This window comes from Trachinotus anak, unplaced genomic scaffold (genome assembly GCF_046630095.1).
Source record: "Trachinotus anak isolate AG129_WGS33_773 ecotype Australia unplaced genomic scaffold, CSIRO_AGI_Tana_v1 ptg000007l, whole genome shotgun sequence".
Classification (NCBI taxonomy): Eukaryota; Metazoa; Chordata; class Actinopteri; order Carangiformes; family Carangidae; genus Trachinotus; species Trachinotus anak.
Window position 1 is genome coordinate 24,120,070 of NW_027273858.1, and position 18,993 is coordinate 24,139,062.

The 18,993-nt window shown below is 39.0% G+C and overlaps 1 protein-coding gene across 4 annotated transcripts in view; it reads left to right on the top strand.

Annotated features, from left to right (window-relative positions):
• The first annotated feature begins 2,476 nt into the window (after positions 1–2,476).
• The window catches only part of eno4 (enolase 4), a 33,598-nt gene continuing 17,081 nt past the window's right edge, over positions 2,477–18,993 (top strand). The window contains exons 1-4 of one of the 4 annotated variants that reach the window (XM_071481536.1): positions 2,477–2,803; positions 6,379–6,507; positions 14,078–14,262; positions 17,600–17,742. In XM_071481536.1, the coding sequence (XP_071337637.1) occupies positions 2,636–2,803; positions 6,379–6,507; positions 14,078–14,262; positions 17,600–17,742 (625 nt within the window). In that variant the 5' untranslated portion in view covers positions 2,477–2,635. The remainder of the gene's footprint in view (positions 2,804–6,378; positions 6,508–14,077; positions 14,263–17,599; positions 17,743–18,993) is intronic. The other 3 variants (XM_071481535.1, XM_071481537.1, XM_071481538.1) reach the window with 3 other exon arrangements.

The window sequence follows — 18,993 nt, forward strand, 5'->3', positions numbered from 1 at the left end:
AATTACAAAGGGAAGCAAACGGAAAGGTTTTCAAAATATTACTTTCTCGTGCCATTGTGTTTTTTCATTCTTGTGTATGTTTGTTGACAAATATTAATAAAGTTAGGAATTCAGTCGTCCCTATGTGACCTTGTGGGTATCAGTGGTAAGATTGAATGTTTGTGAGTCCATTTCACAGCCTGGTAATAATTTGACACTCAGGTAATGAAAGGCGCTGGGGTTAAGGCCTTCCTTTAACACACCCAGAGAGGGCGCGATCACTGTGTGTGGGTGTGTGCTGATTGTTTAGTGGAGGCTCCTTCGTGGACAATCAGTAGGTTTTGATTGCCAGTATTTCTATTGATATTTTCCTGCAGCTGCTTACAGCAGACGTCCATTTCCATTACAGAGTAGAGTATAAATACTTGTTTAGGGTGAAGAAAACCGTTGTAAGTGGATAAATCATCACAATACAGTAAAGAAGTTGAAACTGTTGTTCATTGTCTAACCATCATGAAGGAATCAACAGAAAAAAAGTCACTTAATTAACAGATTTTTGAACAATTATTAATAGAACAGTCTAAACAATATCTCATATGCTTTTATCACCATAACATCTGTTTCCTGCTGCAGATTAAAACTTTGGGGAGTAAATGATAAATAAAAGGTCTGTGACTCAGTCTGGTCATGAACAAACCAACAAGAATGTTTTAGTCCTAAATATTTATTCGCTAGCGGAATTTGTGACCACATTCAAACATTTTAAAAAAAAACTTTTTTTAATGGTCAATGTTTGATTCATTAATTGATGTTTAAAATTTATTGATATATTTTGTGATTGTATATTGAAACAAACACATAACAAAACAAAAGCAGACAAGGGAAAAAAACAAAAACAATATATATATATATACATATAAGAAAGGAACAGGTAGACCTGGACAAAATAAATTCTTCCCCATAGCTGCACATCAAGTCACCCTATGTTTGCTGAATCTCTTCTAGAATCCTACATGGCTAAAAGTAAATGAGTTCATGTGTAAGGCAGACATTTATAGGCACACATGGAACATGTCATACAACAAATCATACATGTACAATGTATTTCTAGAAACTCAGTAATTCTACCTAATAGTTCATGTTAAAATCTTGTTGCCTCTCACCTTGGAGTGGAGAACTCAGTATGCCCAGAGCCATGATTCTGTTGCTATTGTGCTGGTTTCCAGTGGCAGACCACCATTGTTCTGGCTGCAGTGAGACCTGCTGGAAGAAGACATCTGCAGCTTATCTTCAATTGCTGCTTAAATGTCACTGAGAAACAGCATTGCTTGTGACACATGGATCAGTCTCATCAACAGAGAACAGATACACTTTCTCAGAAATGTTTAACCTCCCAAACCACGCGAATGAAAGTGCCAATAATATTGTCTGCAAAAAAAGAGCAATAGGGACCTGTTCTAATTTGATTTGGCCAAGTTTCTGGGGAGAAACATAAGACCTATGAATAATTTTCTTGGGTGTCATTTGGTGGTTTGGTTAAATTCTTGAAATCCTCTTCATCTCAAAACAGGCATCAGTCAGTGTGCGTGTGTGTGTGTGTGTAAAATGCTTCTGTTTTTTGATTGTGTTCATCCCTGCAGCTGCTGGCTACAATCATTTCAGTTCACTATGAAAAGCAGCTTGAATTAGGTGTGACAGTGAAGGTCATGCTTGCTTTTACTGTTGTCAAACATAAATCATTATGTCATGCAGTAAATAGTTACCAAATCAATTTCAAATTTACACCCAAATAACTATAATGTAATTGATGAAGAGTAAAGCGCACCTTGTGTATACTTATGCATAGTGTAATGGACATAGTAAAATGGCTGCCTGGGAAAACATGAAAAAAGACACATGCCTTGGAAAACAATTAGCAGTAAGGTATACATGATTTACAGAAACTGGCTAATGAGGTTTTTGATGACATGTAAACACATGGCAACTGAGTGTGACTACATACAAAACCAGAAAGCTATGGTGTAGGTGGTTGGAAATAGTGAATAGTGAAGGTCAGTCTGTGTTCAAATGGAGGTTACTGTTACACAGTAAACTGTCCTTGGCCTGTAGCTGCTCCACACACTCTGGGCCTGTGGAGATTCAGCTCAATTAACCTGTTTACCAACTAGCCATTGAACTTATGCACCCACTTCAGGTTCTAGGCATCTCACTATGGTAGCACATGTCCATGTTGTCAGATTTGCAGATATTGTAATTTCAGGAGAATTAAATTAATTAAATCAAATTAATTAAAAATAACATTTACATTACAATGAATACAGGGCAGATGTTGATATCACTTTTAAACATACAGTTTGGCACAAATTATAATTTAGCTGTTAAAAAAGGCTCGTTCCTATTATAATCCCATATGCAGCTTAATTTTCATTTTGGATTGTTTTACAAAGCTGCGGGCCACAGGGACTACGGAACCTGACTGCGGAACCCAAGTCCTCTGTCATCAGTACAGAACGGACAGACAGTACCCACTGTTTTATTTATGAGGTGACAGAGCGATGTCGCTCTGATCTCCTGGCCTCCCGCTGTCACTTGAACGACTCGTTTCCATGGTAACAGACAATACAAAGCCAACAGAGACGGTGACAACATATGAACAATGGCTTATCAAGGGGTTATCAGCCGTCTTTCTGAAGAGGAACGGGACTTCTATGAAATTAAAAACGCAGCAGCTGAGTTTTGCCGGGTTAACAGTGTCCCCCGGGAGATAGAGAGAGCTCTGAATGACCTCTTCCTCCACAAGCCCAGAGACGTTCACGGTTACCTGGTATGTGTGACTATTACCCTGCTGTTAATAGATAGCTGGGCAGTCCGAAAATTATGGTAATTCTATCTTAGTTTACTGGTTACAGTCTTGACAGCAACGGATTACACCCGGCAAAGCTAGCTATCTTAGCTAGCAACTTTGTTAACTAACTATTGCATCTGCGGGTTATGGTGCCGGCAGGCCAAAATTTGTTCGCCTAACATGACCCAGGAAGCAGGGGCCTAACAGAGGATAATGACAGTAAAATATTTGAATGTTTGATACATTTTAATAAAAAATTATATTATAAACAATCAATATGTTATTTCCTGCTCCTGGCAGGACCTCGCAGGTCAAAGTTCAACCAGGTTTTAATGTACTCCCTTGACCATTTTCCCTCGAGGAAAGATGTGGAGGAGAATTCACAAAGATTTATGAAAAGACAGTTGCTAAGACATTCTTAACACACTTACTCTTTGTCGGGCATTTTTAAACCAACTTTATAATGGGATAAATATAGTATATGTTTGTGATATACAAACTTTACTGTAGGACAATTCAAGTAATGTTTCCTGCCAACAACAGAATCACACCTCCTCAGTAAGAAGGTTCTCATACATTTAACCATCAATCACTCATAGGAATTAACAACAAAATAGATATTGTTGAAAACAAAAATAAAACGCACAGGATTGAAATGTCAAAAGAAATATACAAGTGTGATGGAAACAAGAGAAACACTGAAAGTGAAGAAATTTCATCCACATCAAGAAGAGAAAGTTGAGTTGTTAAAATAATTATTAGATAAAAATAAGGAATTGAGCAAGAGACCACAGAAAATTATATTCAGACATAAGTAGGGCTGGGTACTGTTAAAAAATGTTGTTATATCGGTACTTATACCAATACCTTGACATCGATACGGATCCTTAGTGATACTTTTTCCAATACTAATTTTATCAAATCTATTTTAACAAAAACAAAATTGCAATAGACACATGAGTACAAATTTTAAGTTTTATTTTTAAGATTAGTCTCTTTACACACTCAAACATGTTCATGAAATAAACAGCCAATCACCAACATTATTAGATCATGGTCCAAGTATGATGCATCCTTATTGGCTCTATGACACTGATGAGATTTACTCAGTTACTCATTAAGTAAGGAAATTTGGTAGTAAATGACAAAACTTTGAGTTTGATACCCAGCCCTGGAGGTAAGCATAGAGACTTGCCTGATAGGCGCTTTTGACTTTTTAATACATTTGTTAAGTAGACAAAATTATTTATTTTGTGTGTATTACACAATTAGGTATACGTTAGGTATATAGTATTTTGTTATTATGATAATAATGTTAACGAGTAATTCAATATGCTTGTTCTTCAAGGTGACTCTTAACTGGATTTGATAGAAAAGAGATGTATATTTAGGGATTCGGAGTTCAGTCAATCACACAATGATTTCCATACAGCTGCTCTGTTGTTTCTACGTTTATGTGGGTCTGCTGTGGTAAAGCTACAATGGTGCGTCGTTTAAATGTTTCTGCTGCAAGGAAGTGTGGGACAACATTATCTCTTTTCCTTTTGTAAAGGAAAGTCCAGTGTACTATTTCCTGTGTTAAAGGATTATCTCCTTTAGCATAGGAAGAAGTGAAGCTCCTTTCCTACGCAGTTAGAGAATTGGACCAGCTCTTATCATGGCTCCCACTTAGATACTTCTGGGTCATTTCAGTTAGGAAGCAAAAAAGACTACTCATCTGCAGCCTTGGTCTGACTAAACCATCTGGAGCTAGTGCTGCCTTCAAGTCCTGCATGAACTTTCCAGAATGTTTGAAATGTGCATGAACTGTGGAATTAAGTGGGTTCACAGTTAAACAAAATGGGACTTTGGTTTTCTTCAACAAATTCTGGTTGTCTGACATGGGACTGGTAAACCTAAATGGAATGCAGCCTTTATTGATATTTGCAAAACACCTTAAAGTTATAAAATACTTTATTAATCCCTTAAGGAAATAGTATCTTATTAATGTATTCAGTTAAGATATGAGTCTGTGTCATGAGCCACTGCCTTTGGCTGAGGTGTCGAACAGTCACTGGCAGAGGGAACAAAGGATTGCAACGTTAATTCAGAGTCTTTACTAATAGAGCAAGTTAAGGCACAAGAAATGCAGGAAATAAGTCAACAAAGAAATAGCAAGGCTAAGGCCACATTAATGCTGTGAATTTAGATAGATAGTTTTAAGAATAAGCTTTTTCTTCCATGTGTCAGCCACCGCTTATAGTGTGGATATGCAGCTTTACAGAATGCTACCTGGGCATTAATTTATGTGAAATAAATAATAACATTCTTTCATTTTTGAGAAAAAGCATTCACATTGTCAAACTCTTTGGGTTATTAGATTCACAAGCGACACAGACCACACCAGTAGAAGCTCATATATGGGTTATTGTAGGGGTTGTCTTGGAAAACTCACTAATTACTGGTGAATAAGCTTTTTTTTCCTTGTGATAAATTTAAAGACTTATAACACTGGGGAACAATTTGAAAAAAAAAATCTGTTGAGTTAGATTTTTATGCTGATTAAAACTAAAATTGGCATGCTGATTCCAAAATTGCAGTCAGTTTTTTTCTAGCACATCAAGTTTTTTCTCCACAGTTTACCCTCCAGATAAGCAAAATTCCACTGATTAGCTGTAGTAAGACTTGCCAGCTGATTACGATTGGACTCATCAACAGCTACGTGGCAACTTGTTTGTGCAGTCACAATTGAGACAGTGCGGTGAGAGGAGTGTGCAACTCCCAATAGGTCAGTACTATCAATATCTGTAAACAGAAAGCTGGCATAGTAGGAATTAAGAGGATTTGTGCTGGCTTTTCTCTTAACCTTGTAACCATGGGCATACCGTTGTAAGTTCTATTTCGTTTTATGCTGTTTTTTTAGTTTTCAAAGCTTGTAACTATTCCATCTTAGTACAGTATTTTTCATATGTTTTAAGAAAACGGGGATCCTATAGTTCAAAAACTTGACGTGATAGAGAAAAACTGAGATCAGTTTTGGATTCTGCACCCAAAAATTAGTTAAAAACAGCTGTCAGACCTAACTCAACAAAAATTGTCTTCCCCAGTGGAATCATCCACGACAACACCCATTTAAACTCTTTAACTACCTTGATATTGGATATTGTCACCATTAGAATTACATGTAGCACTGTAACTCTTGTGGAACTGTTTGATATGACACGCCATTGACTGTGGAAGTTTTGTATACAATGTATTTTTCCAGTAAGATCTGTAGTGAACATTAGTGTTGTTTTGGCCTCTATTTTCATCTTGTAACATTTAGGTGAGGTTGTTCTTAAATGCATCCATTTGAACTCAGTTTACCAAAACAGAAAACATTCACCACGTTTTTGATCTGTGTTGCTTCATTTGTGATTAAATTGCAACCAATAAGAATTTTGCCACAATATCTATTTTGTATGCAAAATTTGGTTTTAATGGCTAAGAACAATTTAAATGCAGCATAATGGCATTTTGGAGTCTCTGAGTGTGGTCACTAACTGAGGTTAAAAATGTCTTTTTTATCACATTAGGCAAATTACTTTGCAAATCTTTCTGCACCACCGAGGATAAACAGACTGAGGGGAAGGGAGGTTTATGACACAAGAGGACAACTATCCATTGAGGTGGAGGTCTTCTGCATCGTCTGCAACAAGGAGAAGGTAAATCTCATAAGCTACATTTTGCCTTTTGGCTGCAGACTAGTCCAGCAGCTGATGAACTGATGAAATTGTTGCTTTCTAAACAGCTTGGTCTGTGACTGGCAACTGCTCTAGTGCCAGATTCTGAAAATTTAGTTCAGTGTATGTATTCAGTGTAAAGATTAAACAAATAAAAATTTAACAAGTGAGATGTGATTCATTAGTGATGTACTGATGATCTGAAGTGTAGGGCGACTTCAAACATGCAGGAAGATCTGATGTGAAGAGGTAGCTGAGGGCAAGAAGTGAGCAAAGATGGCAGCAATCAAACAACAGACTATGTCGGTTGACCCTTACCATTTCAGTTATTTACAGTATCACAAAAGCCAGAAATGTGAGATATGACACCCAGAACCAAGGTCACGGTGAGGTCACTGAGGACACTGACTGAGGGCCTACCCAATAAGATATCAACACTTTAACTCAACAGTATTACTCATCAGGTGGAGAGGACCAGTTACTTAGAGCAAGAGATAATAAAAATTATAATAACTTCATCTATATAGCACATGCATTTGTAAGATTTAAGAAGAAGATGCAGAAGTGATTCAGCTTAAAGAGTCTGAGCTCAAGCTTGATTTTGCACTTACAGTGCATCCGAAAAGTATTCACAGCGCTTCACTTTTTCCACATTTTGTTATGTTACAGCCTTATTCCAAAATGGATTTAATTCATTTTTTACCTCAAAATTCTACACACGATATCCTATAATGACAAAGTGAAAAAAGTTTGCTTGAAAGTTTTGCAAATGTATTAAAAATAAAAAACAAAAAAAATCACATGTACATAAGTATTCACAGCCTTTGCCATGACACTCAAAATTGAGCTCAGATGTATCCTGTTTCCACTGATCATCCTTCAGATGTTTCTACAACTTGATTGGGGTCCACCTGTGGTAAACTGGAGATGATTCAGAAAGGCACACACTTGTCTATATAAGGTCCCATAGTTGAGAGTGCATGTCAGAGCACTAACCAAGCCATGAAGTCCAAGGAATTGTCTGTAGACCTCTGAGACAGGATTGTATCGAGGCACAGATCTGGGGAAGGGTACAGAAAATTTTCTGCAGCATTGAAGGTCCCAATGAGCACAGTGGCCTCCATCATCCGTAAATGGAAGAAGTTTGGAACCACCAGGTCTCTTCCTAGAGCTTGCCGCCCGGGCAATCTGAGGGAGGTGACCAAGAACCTGATGGTCACTCTGACAGTGCTCCAGCGTTGCTCTGTGGAGACAGGAGAACCTTCCGGAAGGACAACCATTTCTGCAGCACTCCACCAATCAGGCCTGGATGGTAGAGTGGCCAGACGGAAGCCACTCCTCAGTAAAAGGCACATGACAGCCCACCTGGAATTTGCCAAAAGGCTCCTGAAGGTCTCTCAGACCATGAGAAACAAAATTCTCTGGTCTGATGAAACAAAGATTGAACTCTTTGGCCTGAATGCCAAGCGTCATGTCTGGAGGAAACCAGGCACCGCTCATCACCTGGCCATCATACCATCCCTACAATGAAGCATGGTGGTGGCAGCATCATGCTGTGGGGATGTTTTTCGGTAGCAGGAACTGGGAGACTAGTCAGGGTCAAGGGAAAGATGAATGCAGCAATGTACAGAGACATCCTTGATGATAACCTGCTCCAGAGAGAGGGGCGAAGGTTCATCTTCCAACAGGACAACTACCCTCAGCACACAGCCAAGATAACAAAGGAGTGCTTTGGGACAACTCTGTGAATTTCCTTGAGTGGCCCAGCCAGAGCCCAGACTTGAACCTGATTGAACATCTCTGGAGAAATCTGAAAATGGCTGTGCACCAACGCTCCCATCCAACCTGATGGAGCTTGAGAGGTTCTGCAGAGAAGAATGGGAGAAACTGCCCAAAAATAGGTGTGCCAAGCTTGTAGCATCATACTCAAAAAGACTTGAGGCTGTAATTGCTGCCAAAGGTGCTTCAACAATGTATTGAGCAAAGGCTGTGAATACTTATGTACATTGTTTTTTACTTTTATTATTATTATTTTTTTTATTGAGGTTCAAGCAGTCCACATATTATCCTTTACATATAATTTCTGCAGAACCATATTTTTTTTGTATATACAACAAAACAAGGTAATACAGCTTACATATAAACAAACAAACATAAACACACCACCAGATTGACATCCAAATTCTAAGCTATGTCAGAGTCATCCATTTTACATCACTTTTACATTGAAGCTCAATCTGGAGGGGTCCATAACATCTAAGACTGGTTGCCATATCCTGGTAAAAGCTCCCATGTTGTCATGAAGGGTATAAGTCAGTTTTTCCAGAGGAACTATGCTTATTACCTCCCTGTACCAATCATCCAGTGTAGGAATGTACTTATGAATCCAGAACTTGAGAATAGTCTTTCTTGCCATATACAAAAGTATTCCAATGAGTTCTGCATTGTGATTGTTCCTTGCGCTCGGCACCTTGGCTGCTAAAACACACTGAAGAGGTGATAAGCCCAGGTTATGCCCAATTAAAGTGTCCAGCTCTTTCTTCACTCATTCCAAAACACTTGTATCTTCGAGCATTTCCAAAACATGTGTGCATAAGTACCAATTTCTCTATCACATTTATTACAGTTAGAGGAACTGAGACCAAGCCTGCCTCTCAACAAAGGTGTATAATGGAGCCTGTGTAATATTTTAAATTGTCTCTCTCTGTCATTATTACAGCTCAGGATGGTTAATGTGTTTTTTATGATTGTTGTCCAAGTATCCTCATCTATCTGGCATTCCAAATCAATTTGCCACTGCCTTCGTATATGTTCGGTGGAATAGTTGGAGTTTACATCAAAGGCTTCATACATACAAGAAATAAATCTTTTTGGCAGAGGTTGAATAAGTGAATATTCCAAGAAGGATGAGCTGGAGGTTTGCATGTTTATGCATGTTTATGATTATATAATGACAAATTTGTAGGAATTGAAAGAAATAGGATTGCTGCAAAGAATATTTACTCTTCAAACACTCAAATGGCTCCATTATTCCTCCTGTAAACAATTTGGCAAGCTGGTCTAGTCCTTTTTCCTGCCATTCCTTGAATGTTGCATCCTGACATGAGGGTAAAAAATCTGGATTTCTCCATATAGGAGCCAGAAGTGAAAAGTGTTTTTTAAGTTTGAAATGAACCTTGATTTTGTTCCATGTATTCAGTGTATTCAAAACAATGAAATTACTTGCTTTTTTATGACTCACAAAGGGGCAAACCTTCAACGTCAGCATACCACAGTTTCTGGATTCAATATCAATCCATGTATTAGTTACGTCTGGGTTTACCCATTCATATATATACCTCATTTGAGCTGCCCAATAATAAAAGCATATTTTTGGGGCCCCTAGTCCACCATTATCTTTGTGTCTCTGCAGCCTGCCTATTTTCATCCTCACCCTTTTACCCTGCCATATGAACTGTGTAAATAATTTTATCCAAATTGCTAAAGAAGTTATTAGGAATTGAGTTTGGCAGCATTTGTAGTGGGTACAACAACCTAGGCAAAATATTCATTTTAAGCACGTTTATCCTACCCAACCAAGACACAGGTAAAGATCCCCATCTATGCAGGTCTTCCCTGATGTGCAGTGTAATTGGGCTAAGATTAAGCTTGATCAGTTTTCTAAGGTGGTGGGGGTGGGGGGGGGGAGCAATTTTAATTCCAAGATATGTTATCTCCTTAGGTGACCAGTGGAAAGGAAAGCCACTAGGTGGGGCAGAGCCTGCTAGGGCTCGCACAGGCATGGCTTCAGTTTTAGTTAAATTCACTTTAAAGCCTGAAACGTGTCCAAACTGCTGCAGACAATCAAGTACATTCAGGATTGTAGTGTTTATGTCGACCAAGTATTGATCTTATTAGCTCAGCTAGGGGTTCAATGGCGAGAGCAAACAATAAGGGACTCAGAGGGCAACCCTGTGGTGTCCCACGTCCCAGAGAGAAAGGACTTGAGCAATAGGAGTTGGTGGTTACAGCTACTTTGTGTGACCGAAACAGCAGCTTTACCCAATCAATGTATTCTGTCCCTAGGTTAAATTTTTCTATAGCATAAAAAAGATAGGGCCATTCAATCCTATCAAAAGCCTTTAAAGAGTCCAATGAGACTATCAGGCCACACATTTTTTCGTCGCTGGCCATCTGAATAATATTTAAGAGTCTTCTTATGTTATTAGAGGAGGTCCTCCCCTTTATGAAACCTGTTTGATCAGGTTTTACCAAGGTCTGTATTAGTGGTTCAAGCCTCAAAGTCAATACCTTAGCCAAAATTTTTGCGTCCACATTTATAAGTGATATAGGCCTATACGACGCCGGATCTTCAGGATCTTTGTCTTTTTTCAAGATAAGACAAATATTGGCTAATGACATAGTTTCTGGCAGATGATGAGCTATGTTAAAGCTATAATTAAAGGTCTTAGCAAGGTATGGTGTGAGTTTGTCTTTAAATGCCTTAAACCATTCCACCGGCAGCCCATCGGGGCCTGGGGACTTTCCGCTGCGCATCAAGGATATTGCTTGTAATATTTCAGTCTCCTGGATAGGTTTTCCCAAGTATCTTTGCTGTTCCTTTGTCAGAGTTGGTAGTAGAATTTTAGAAAAGAACTAAGTTCCTACATAGTGCTGTTATTGTCAGATGTATACAGTGTTTTATAAAATGACACGAAAACAGAATTAATGTCCTTTTTATCAAAATGTCTTTCCCCTTTGTGTCTCTAATTCCTGCTATTGTATTATTATTTTGTCTCTGCTTAAGTAGGCGTGCCAAATATTTACTAGGTTTGTTACCATATTCGTACAGTCGTTGCCTTTGATAAAACAATGACCTGGAAGCTTTTTCATTCAAAACTGAGTTTAACGCTGCTCTTACAGTCTTTAATTTAATAAGATTTGTTCTAGTTGGACTAGACTTGTGAGCAGATTCTGCTGTTTTTAATTCAGCTTCCAGCTGTCTTTGCTTAAGCAACAATACTTTTTTTACGCTGTGCCATATGTGAAATGGTGACTCCTCTAGTATAGGCCTTTGCAGCTTCCCATAAAAATTCTGGATTTGTATCCCCGTTATCATTCTTATCAAAAAATAATCCCATCTCCTCCTTCATCTTTTTCTTGAAATCTTTGTCGTTGAGAAGGTATGAGGGGAATCGCCATCCCCATGGACCCTCCATATCATACCTCAAATCCATTTCTAAATAAACAGGTGCGTGGTCGCTAATATGAATAGAGCCTATATTACATGAGACTGCTTATAATATGTGGTGGTATGAAGAAATGGTCAATTCGGGAGTATGATTTGTGTGGATTAGAGTGGAACGTAAAGTCCCTAGGTGTTGGGTTCAGAACTCTCCATATAATCAATCAGATTTATGTCGTTTAGCATTTTAGCTAAGGAGGTATCCGAGCTCCTATTTCTGTGTCTGTTATGGATCCGTCCTTGCTATCATCCTGACAGCAATTACAGTCGCCACCCAACAGTGTGACAGAACATCTAAACTCCTCCAGTTCTGTTGCTACCTTGGTCCAAAATGAAGGAGGAGGTGGGTTGTAATATGCATGTCGTAAATTGTACCATGGACAAGGATGTATCTGTCCTCAGGATCTTGTTTACATGAACTAAGTACAAATGGAATAGCCTTGTGAATCAGAATCGCAACTCCTCTGCTATTGGAGGAGAATGACGAGTAATAAACTTGGCCAACCCAATCTCATTTTATCTTAATGTGCTCTATATCTATTAAATGGGTTTCCTGTAAAAAAGCTATCTGCACCTTGTCCTTTTTTAGGAAACTTAATAGTTTTTTCTGCTTGATTGTGTGGTGAATCCCTTTTACATTATATGTACAAAACTTAACATAGTTTGGGTCTGACATTTACACTTTCCTTATTCTGTCACTGATGAGCACCGTCCCTCTTGTATCACTCCAAGTATATGAATTATCTGACCTTGTTCTATCTGGATCATACAGACATCTCTCTCTGGTGGTGGAGAAAAACAGCACTCAACACAAACAGCAGGATTAATAACAAAGAAAACTGAACACACCTGCTGTGAACTTAACATCACTATGGGGCACATGTGAAACTTCTTGGTAACTAACCTGACTTTCCACCTCCCTGGGACAGCAAGAGGTTGCCAATATAGTACAAAGAGGGGGAAAAAAAAAGGGGGGGGGGGGTTCACGTTGCACTTATTGATTATCCACCCTCAGTTAGACAAAATATTGTTGTAGTATAAAGCATATGGTGATATGAAAACAATACAAGTGACTGGTTTATCTCTGTTTCAAAATAAGACTGAAATAAAAATGAACATCGCTCTTAGCTCAATAGTCGACAGTTGATAAACCAGATTGTATCCATTTCCCTCTCTTGTTTAGTATTTTAATTGTTCAAACCTTATAATCAAACATTAGCATCTTGGTTGATTATAATGCATTTGTCCATCATCTCTTTTCTCTTTGTATCTCCTCAACATACCTCTGTGCCTCAGCCACTGTTTTGAGAAGTTGCACCTTGTTGTCGTGTGCGACGTGTAGCATAGCTGGAAACAGCATCCGATACTCGACCCCCAGCGAGATTTTTTCACCTCTGTGAACTCTTGTCTTCACTTCTCCACCATAGGGGAAAAATCTTCGAAAAAGTGGATGTGGCTCCCGGAGACGGTGATCTCGCCCATGTTCCGTGCCTTTTGCATTATCCTCTGTTTATCCACAAAGTTGTGGAAACGGATGTGTATGATCCTCGGTCTGGTGGAATCCGTGTGCCGCTGCGCAGGTGTCCTGTGCATTCTGTCAATCTTGATCCGGTCGTTTTTCACTGCGAGATTTAGGATTTTTGGTAGCCACGTCTCGAAAAACTTCCTGGGGTTATCGCCTTCAGTGAGATTGATAATCTTCAGATTATTACGTCTTGACCTGTTTTCTTGATCCTCCAATCTGTTAATGGCGTCCTTCAGCAGAGCATCGCTCCGGTCAATGTGGGCCTGGAGCTGCGACACAGTGTCTTACAGATCAGAGATTCTTCCCTCAGCGTTTGCTACCCTTTGCTCCACAACTTTGACTTTTTCGCCCACTGAATGCACTGACTTAAGTATTTGGTCGAGCTTTGGGTCAAAGCAGGAGTTTAGCTTTGCAAACACACCCCCTCACTTATCTTGGACACCAAGGTGTCTGTATCGTCTTCCGCCATGTTAGCCGCTACGCTAGCAGCTTCTAGTTGAGTCTGAATTTTCCGGGTGCTGGATCTCAAAGTCCTTATATTCTTGGGTGTTAATGTCCAGAAGTCACGTAATGACATTCCTTCGTTGGTTGTGTGTTGTTTTGACCACTTCCACGATCCCAAAAATGTTCGGTTTTGTGTTTGTTCTGGAGAGCCCTGCTCTTGCACCATCACAAGCGCCCCCAACGCTGTGAATGTTTAGAATAGATGGACCTGCTGTAAGTCACCCATGTCATTCATAACAGCTGTAATGATTTTGTGATATTAACCTTTTGAAGAAGTTGTTCCCTCTCTCTGTGTTCAGAGCATGTCCTCAGCTGCTGTCTCCAGCCACTTTGGGTCCACGGAGTCTTCACTGGACTGGAGAGCTAAGAGTCAGGAGAGAGCTGACCATGTGATGACTGCTGTCCAATGGATCAATGAACCTCTGAACAACATGTTGAAGGGCCAAAACCCCTGTGACCAATCAGAAGTTGACCAGGCACTTAGGTAGTGTTCAAAGTTACTCTCGAGGGTTGCATCTTCTTTTTGAAATGAGAAAAGGCTATGAGAAACTTTGATTGTTCATTTGTCTTGAGATACTCCACAGATCTAATTGTGCTGTTTTAGTAATAGGGTTGCAAAGGGGCGGAAAATTTCCGGTAAATTTAAAACTTTCCAGAAACTTTCCATGGGAAGTTAAGCTGGGGAATTTTGGAAATATTCCAAATTGGAAATTTTCTATGGGAATTTATGGGAATTATTGGGAATTTATGGGAATTAACTGGAAATTGGGGGTAATTTAAACAAACTGTATCATATACAAATGTAAATATTTTTGTTTTGTCATAAGCAAACATCCATGTAAAATAATTCAATTAAAAAACATGACATTTCAACAGATTTATTTGAGTAGAACTTTAGTTTTAATTCTTGAACAATGAACAATCAATTATTTTAATGAACAACAAAAACATGAACATGAACTCCCCCACCCAATCAAAAAGTAAAATGCCCCCCACCCCCCACCCCCAAGAAAAAGTCCCATTCAAAATTTTAAATGAAAGGAGCCCCCCCCTCCAAAAAAGTGCCATTCAACATGTAAAACAAAAACCTTGCAAGCCTAGTTTCTGCATGTTCTGCATTTTTGCCAAAACCTTTCACGCAATGGCCTCTTCCTGGGCCTCATCAACATCCTCCATGTTCACCTCCTCCACCTCCTCAGTGTCACTGTCCAGCCTTGTTGAAGATGGCTCTGTGTCTCTGAATGTTTTGAGCCTTGAGGAAATTTTTGGCACTTTGCAATATGCTGCTGCATTTTTGTAGCATTCTTCACGTATGTCTTTCCACAATATTTACGTGGCATTTTTCTGTAGAATAAAATAACAAAAAAGCTTGTAAAAACACTAATGCAATGGCATGAACAGAAATATAGTTGGATAGCTGGAATGGTCTTCAAAATATTTTACAATTGATGTATAAATTCTTGTGTGGTTATAGAAAACCGTCTTGCAGGAGTCAGAAGAAACAGCATCACATTTGAGGTAGCTATAATAAGCTAGCCTCTTAAATGGTCAATGAAATGAAAAATAACTTACATTTAGCACCTAACTTACCAGCTAGCTAGCTACTGTATGAATACATTTTTATTTAATTTTTGCAAGTTAAACAGTAATACCATTATAGATCAAATATATTTACCCCATAATATTATAAGAAACTTACTTGACTTTATATAATCCGCAGGCTCAACTGTGTGGCTTCAATAGTCTTGTGCTTTGGGCTCAATAGTGTGGCCTCCAGTGTTTAAGCAATCATCTGTGCATGTGATGGAGGAGTGCACAGTGCCTGCGGGGGGCGTGGCCTCAATAGCCCTGCAGTAAGCCGTGCTGTGTGCATGTGATTGAGGAGTGTACTTGCATTAAATCTGGTTGTTTTAGCCAAGATTATGCTACAATATATTTTCCCCAACTATATTTAAGTTCCCTGTTGAGGGCCAACCTTCAATTTTGTAAATTTCTGTTTTATTCCCATAAATTCCCGTTAATTCCCATGGAAAGTTTCCAACTTTGAAAATTCCTGGAACTTTGCAACCCTATTTAGTAATAATTATTATTCTTTATTTCATACTCCTCCAGATCTTGCTGTAACATAATTCAGTTTCTGCCCACTGTCACTTCACCAAAAATATTATTTAAAAGGTAAACAAACAAAAACAAGTAGTGCCATTTTTATGCATTAAGATTCAATGGGGGTCACATGTAGTTTGCTGTGTGTTGATGAATGGGGTCATGCAGAGGTTAACACATTTCACTTGTTTGCCTATTGTCACAGCTAATAATATCATCATTATGTACTGAGCTCCTCTTGTCTTTTAAGAACCAATAGAAAAGCACGATGAGTTGCCATGCTTGGTGGCTGAGGTGGACAATGCCATATTCATATTGCACTGTCTGTCTCATAATAGATTCAAATTTGGAACCGCAAAAATATTTCAGGTATAGTAAAGTATATATCACATCTTACATTAATTGTAGTATATTTGTGTAGATAGATAGAGTACCTTATTGAGCCCAAGGGAAAACCGCAGTTATAGTCTTGGACATTATGTGTATGCTATGTTATACACAGGCTGCATCCTTAAGTAGAAGCGAGCAGAACTACATACAAGTTAAATGATGGATTAAAAAATGGATAACAACAAGTAATAATATTGTGTGTGTGTCCCCTGGAACACATGTTTTTGGCATAAGGTGCTCTCCTCAAGGTTGGCAGGTCTGCATTATGTTTAAGCAGGAGGACGTAAAAGAGAAAGAGCAAATATTGATAGTAAAACATTTGTCTTATTAACACTCAGTTCAAGTTTAAGATTATGCAGAGATGCCTGAAGAGAATTAAAGGTACACTGTAATCTGAGTTAAAGAGCCATGTGCATACAAACATGTGTCATCTGCATAAAGAAGGATATTCTAGGTCTGTGCTGGATAATATTGTTGATCTACATGGTAAATCATAATGGACCAGAACCATGTGGTACCTCCTTAGGCCCTGTTCAGACCTGGCATTAACATCAGTCCTGAGTGATCAGATCACAAGTGGACAGCTCTAAGTTCAGATGTGAAGGCACCCAGGAGGCATTGAGGACGCATTTGAGATCCAACCACTCAGATCACATTTGGAGGTGGTCTGAGCCACATGTGGCCACATTGTCTTTGCAGTGTGAACACAAATGCGTCCTGGCCACAGTGAAGGACCATCTACTCTACTGATGTCCTCTGCCACAGTCTAATTAGTCCCAACACAGTTTCATAATGAAGCGAAAGTATTTTACTATTTCTGATGGATTTAACCCTTATTTCACTGTTGAGTGTGCAGTGCATTGATTCACTCAAACCCTCCGTACCGCTCTCTCGCTTGCTCGCTCTTTCTCTCTCTCTCTCTCTCTCACTGTCTCTCACTCACACACACACACACACACACACACACACACACACACACACACACACACACACACACACACACACACACACACACACACACACACAGAGGTGCATTTGCAATTGACCCATCTGTCAGATTGGCTAAAAACACCACCACATACCTGTTTATTTGCATATGAAGCAGGGAACTAAGATCCAATCACTAGTGGTCACTCCAGGCATGTGGAGATGCATGTTAATACCAGGTCTGAACAGGGCCTTATTGATTGTTAAGTGAGGCTGACCTGAGATCATTAGTAAAGGTCATCATTTGGTGTCTTATTTTATTTTGTAATATGATCATATAGCCTTTTTTTAGAGCTTGTTTTGTGACCCAAAATGTAATTTTGTATTCTGTAAATGCACAGCAATTTCTTCACGGCCCGGTACTTGGAGGAGAAAGAGATCCGCAACCAGGAGGAGGAGGAGAGTTGTTCACCCAGTGAGTCTGAGGCGATGCTTCCCTCTACACCATCTGCACAGGCTAAAGACAAAAAGAGGGCTGATAAAGGTAGGCTGGTGGCTCGTTGTGCAACAATATTTCCGGATGTTTGGTGTCCTAAAATCTTGAAGCAGTAGCCAATTATTAAACCAAAACAAACTTGTGTGTTTTTCCCAGAAAGGGATACTTGAGCTCTCTGATGGAGAAAATAAATTATATAAACATTTTCTCCTCTATTATTACTGCTTTATAAAATGTAGGATGTGTGTAAATACTATTGCAGTTAAAATTCCCCTGCTTACTCAAACTGCAAAATTTTCCATGTTTAATAGTTTGCCTTAGGTGGCTTCCCATCCTGAGTGTGACATCAGAGGAGAATGGCGGCCGTGTGAATATAGCCTATTGCATTAGGATGCAGTTTTGTCTGTTGTCAGCAAAGGCCTCACAGAGACTTTCATTTTATTTTTTATGTTATAATTAGCAACTGATGGGTAAAAGTATGGTCACACCAAGTTCTGAGTGAGGACAGACTGTTTTTTTCTCTTTGAATTAAATTGCTTATCTGTGAAGTTGAATGTCTTCCTTGCTTGGAAAGCAGAGGGTAGTTAGTCAGCTGGTCTGGGCTGCCTGCTGGCCCCTAGGTCTAGATTTAACTTTAGGTTTAGGATATGGAAGCAGTACTCAAGAGTTTGTTCTATCTTCCAGAGTGGGTTCTGTGTTCTTTGGGGTGTTTTTTCTTCAGCACATCTGTCTGTTCAGATTATTGTTTACATTTTCGCCAAAGCTGTCAGGTTTCTTTAAGTGGTAGATACTATACATGGTAGTTGATACACACAGCAATGGTGAAGTGAAGAACGTACAGGGGGATTAACAGTCAAGGTGTAGACACATTTACATGCACTCAAAACTGATATCTACTTTCTCCAGGAAACGCACATAAAGAAAACGGCAGTGAAAGTACTCTAAACTAAACTAAAGGTGTTCCAATCTTATTCTTATACACCATTTATTCATAGTCAGACTATCTCAGAACATAGGCAGACATTTAATAGTTAGTGGAACTTTGAACTCCATACCAATAACATTAGTGAATGTGTATGGGCCCAAACTTGATGATCCCATCTTCTTTCAGAACCTTTTCAACACCATCCCAAATCTGTCTGATTCTAACGTAATCTTTGGGGGAGATTTCAATTGTGTTTTAGATTCAATCCCAGACTGGCAGCGCCCATGGAACGCTTAACAATCTTATGCAGTCCTATAATTTGGTGGATAAATGGAGGCTTCTCTATCTCATGGTAAAGGATTTTTCTTCAGATA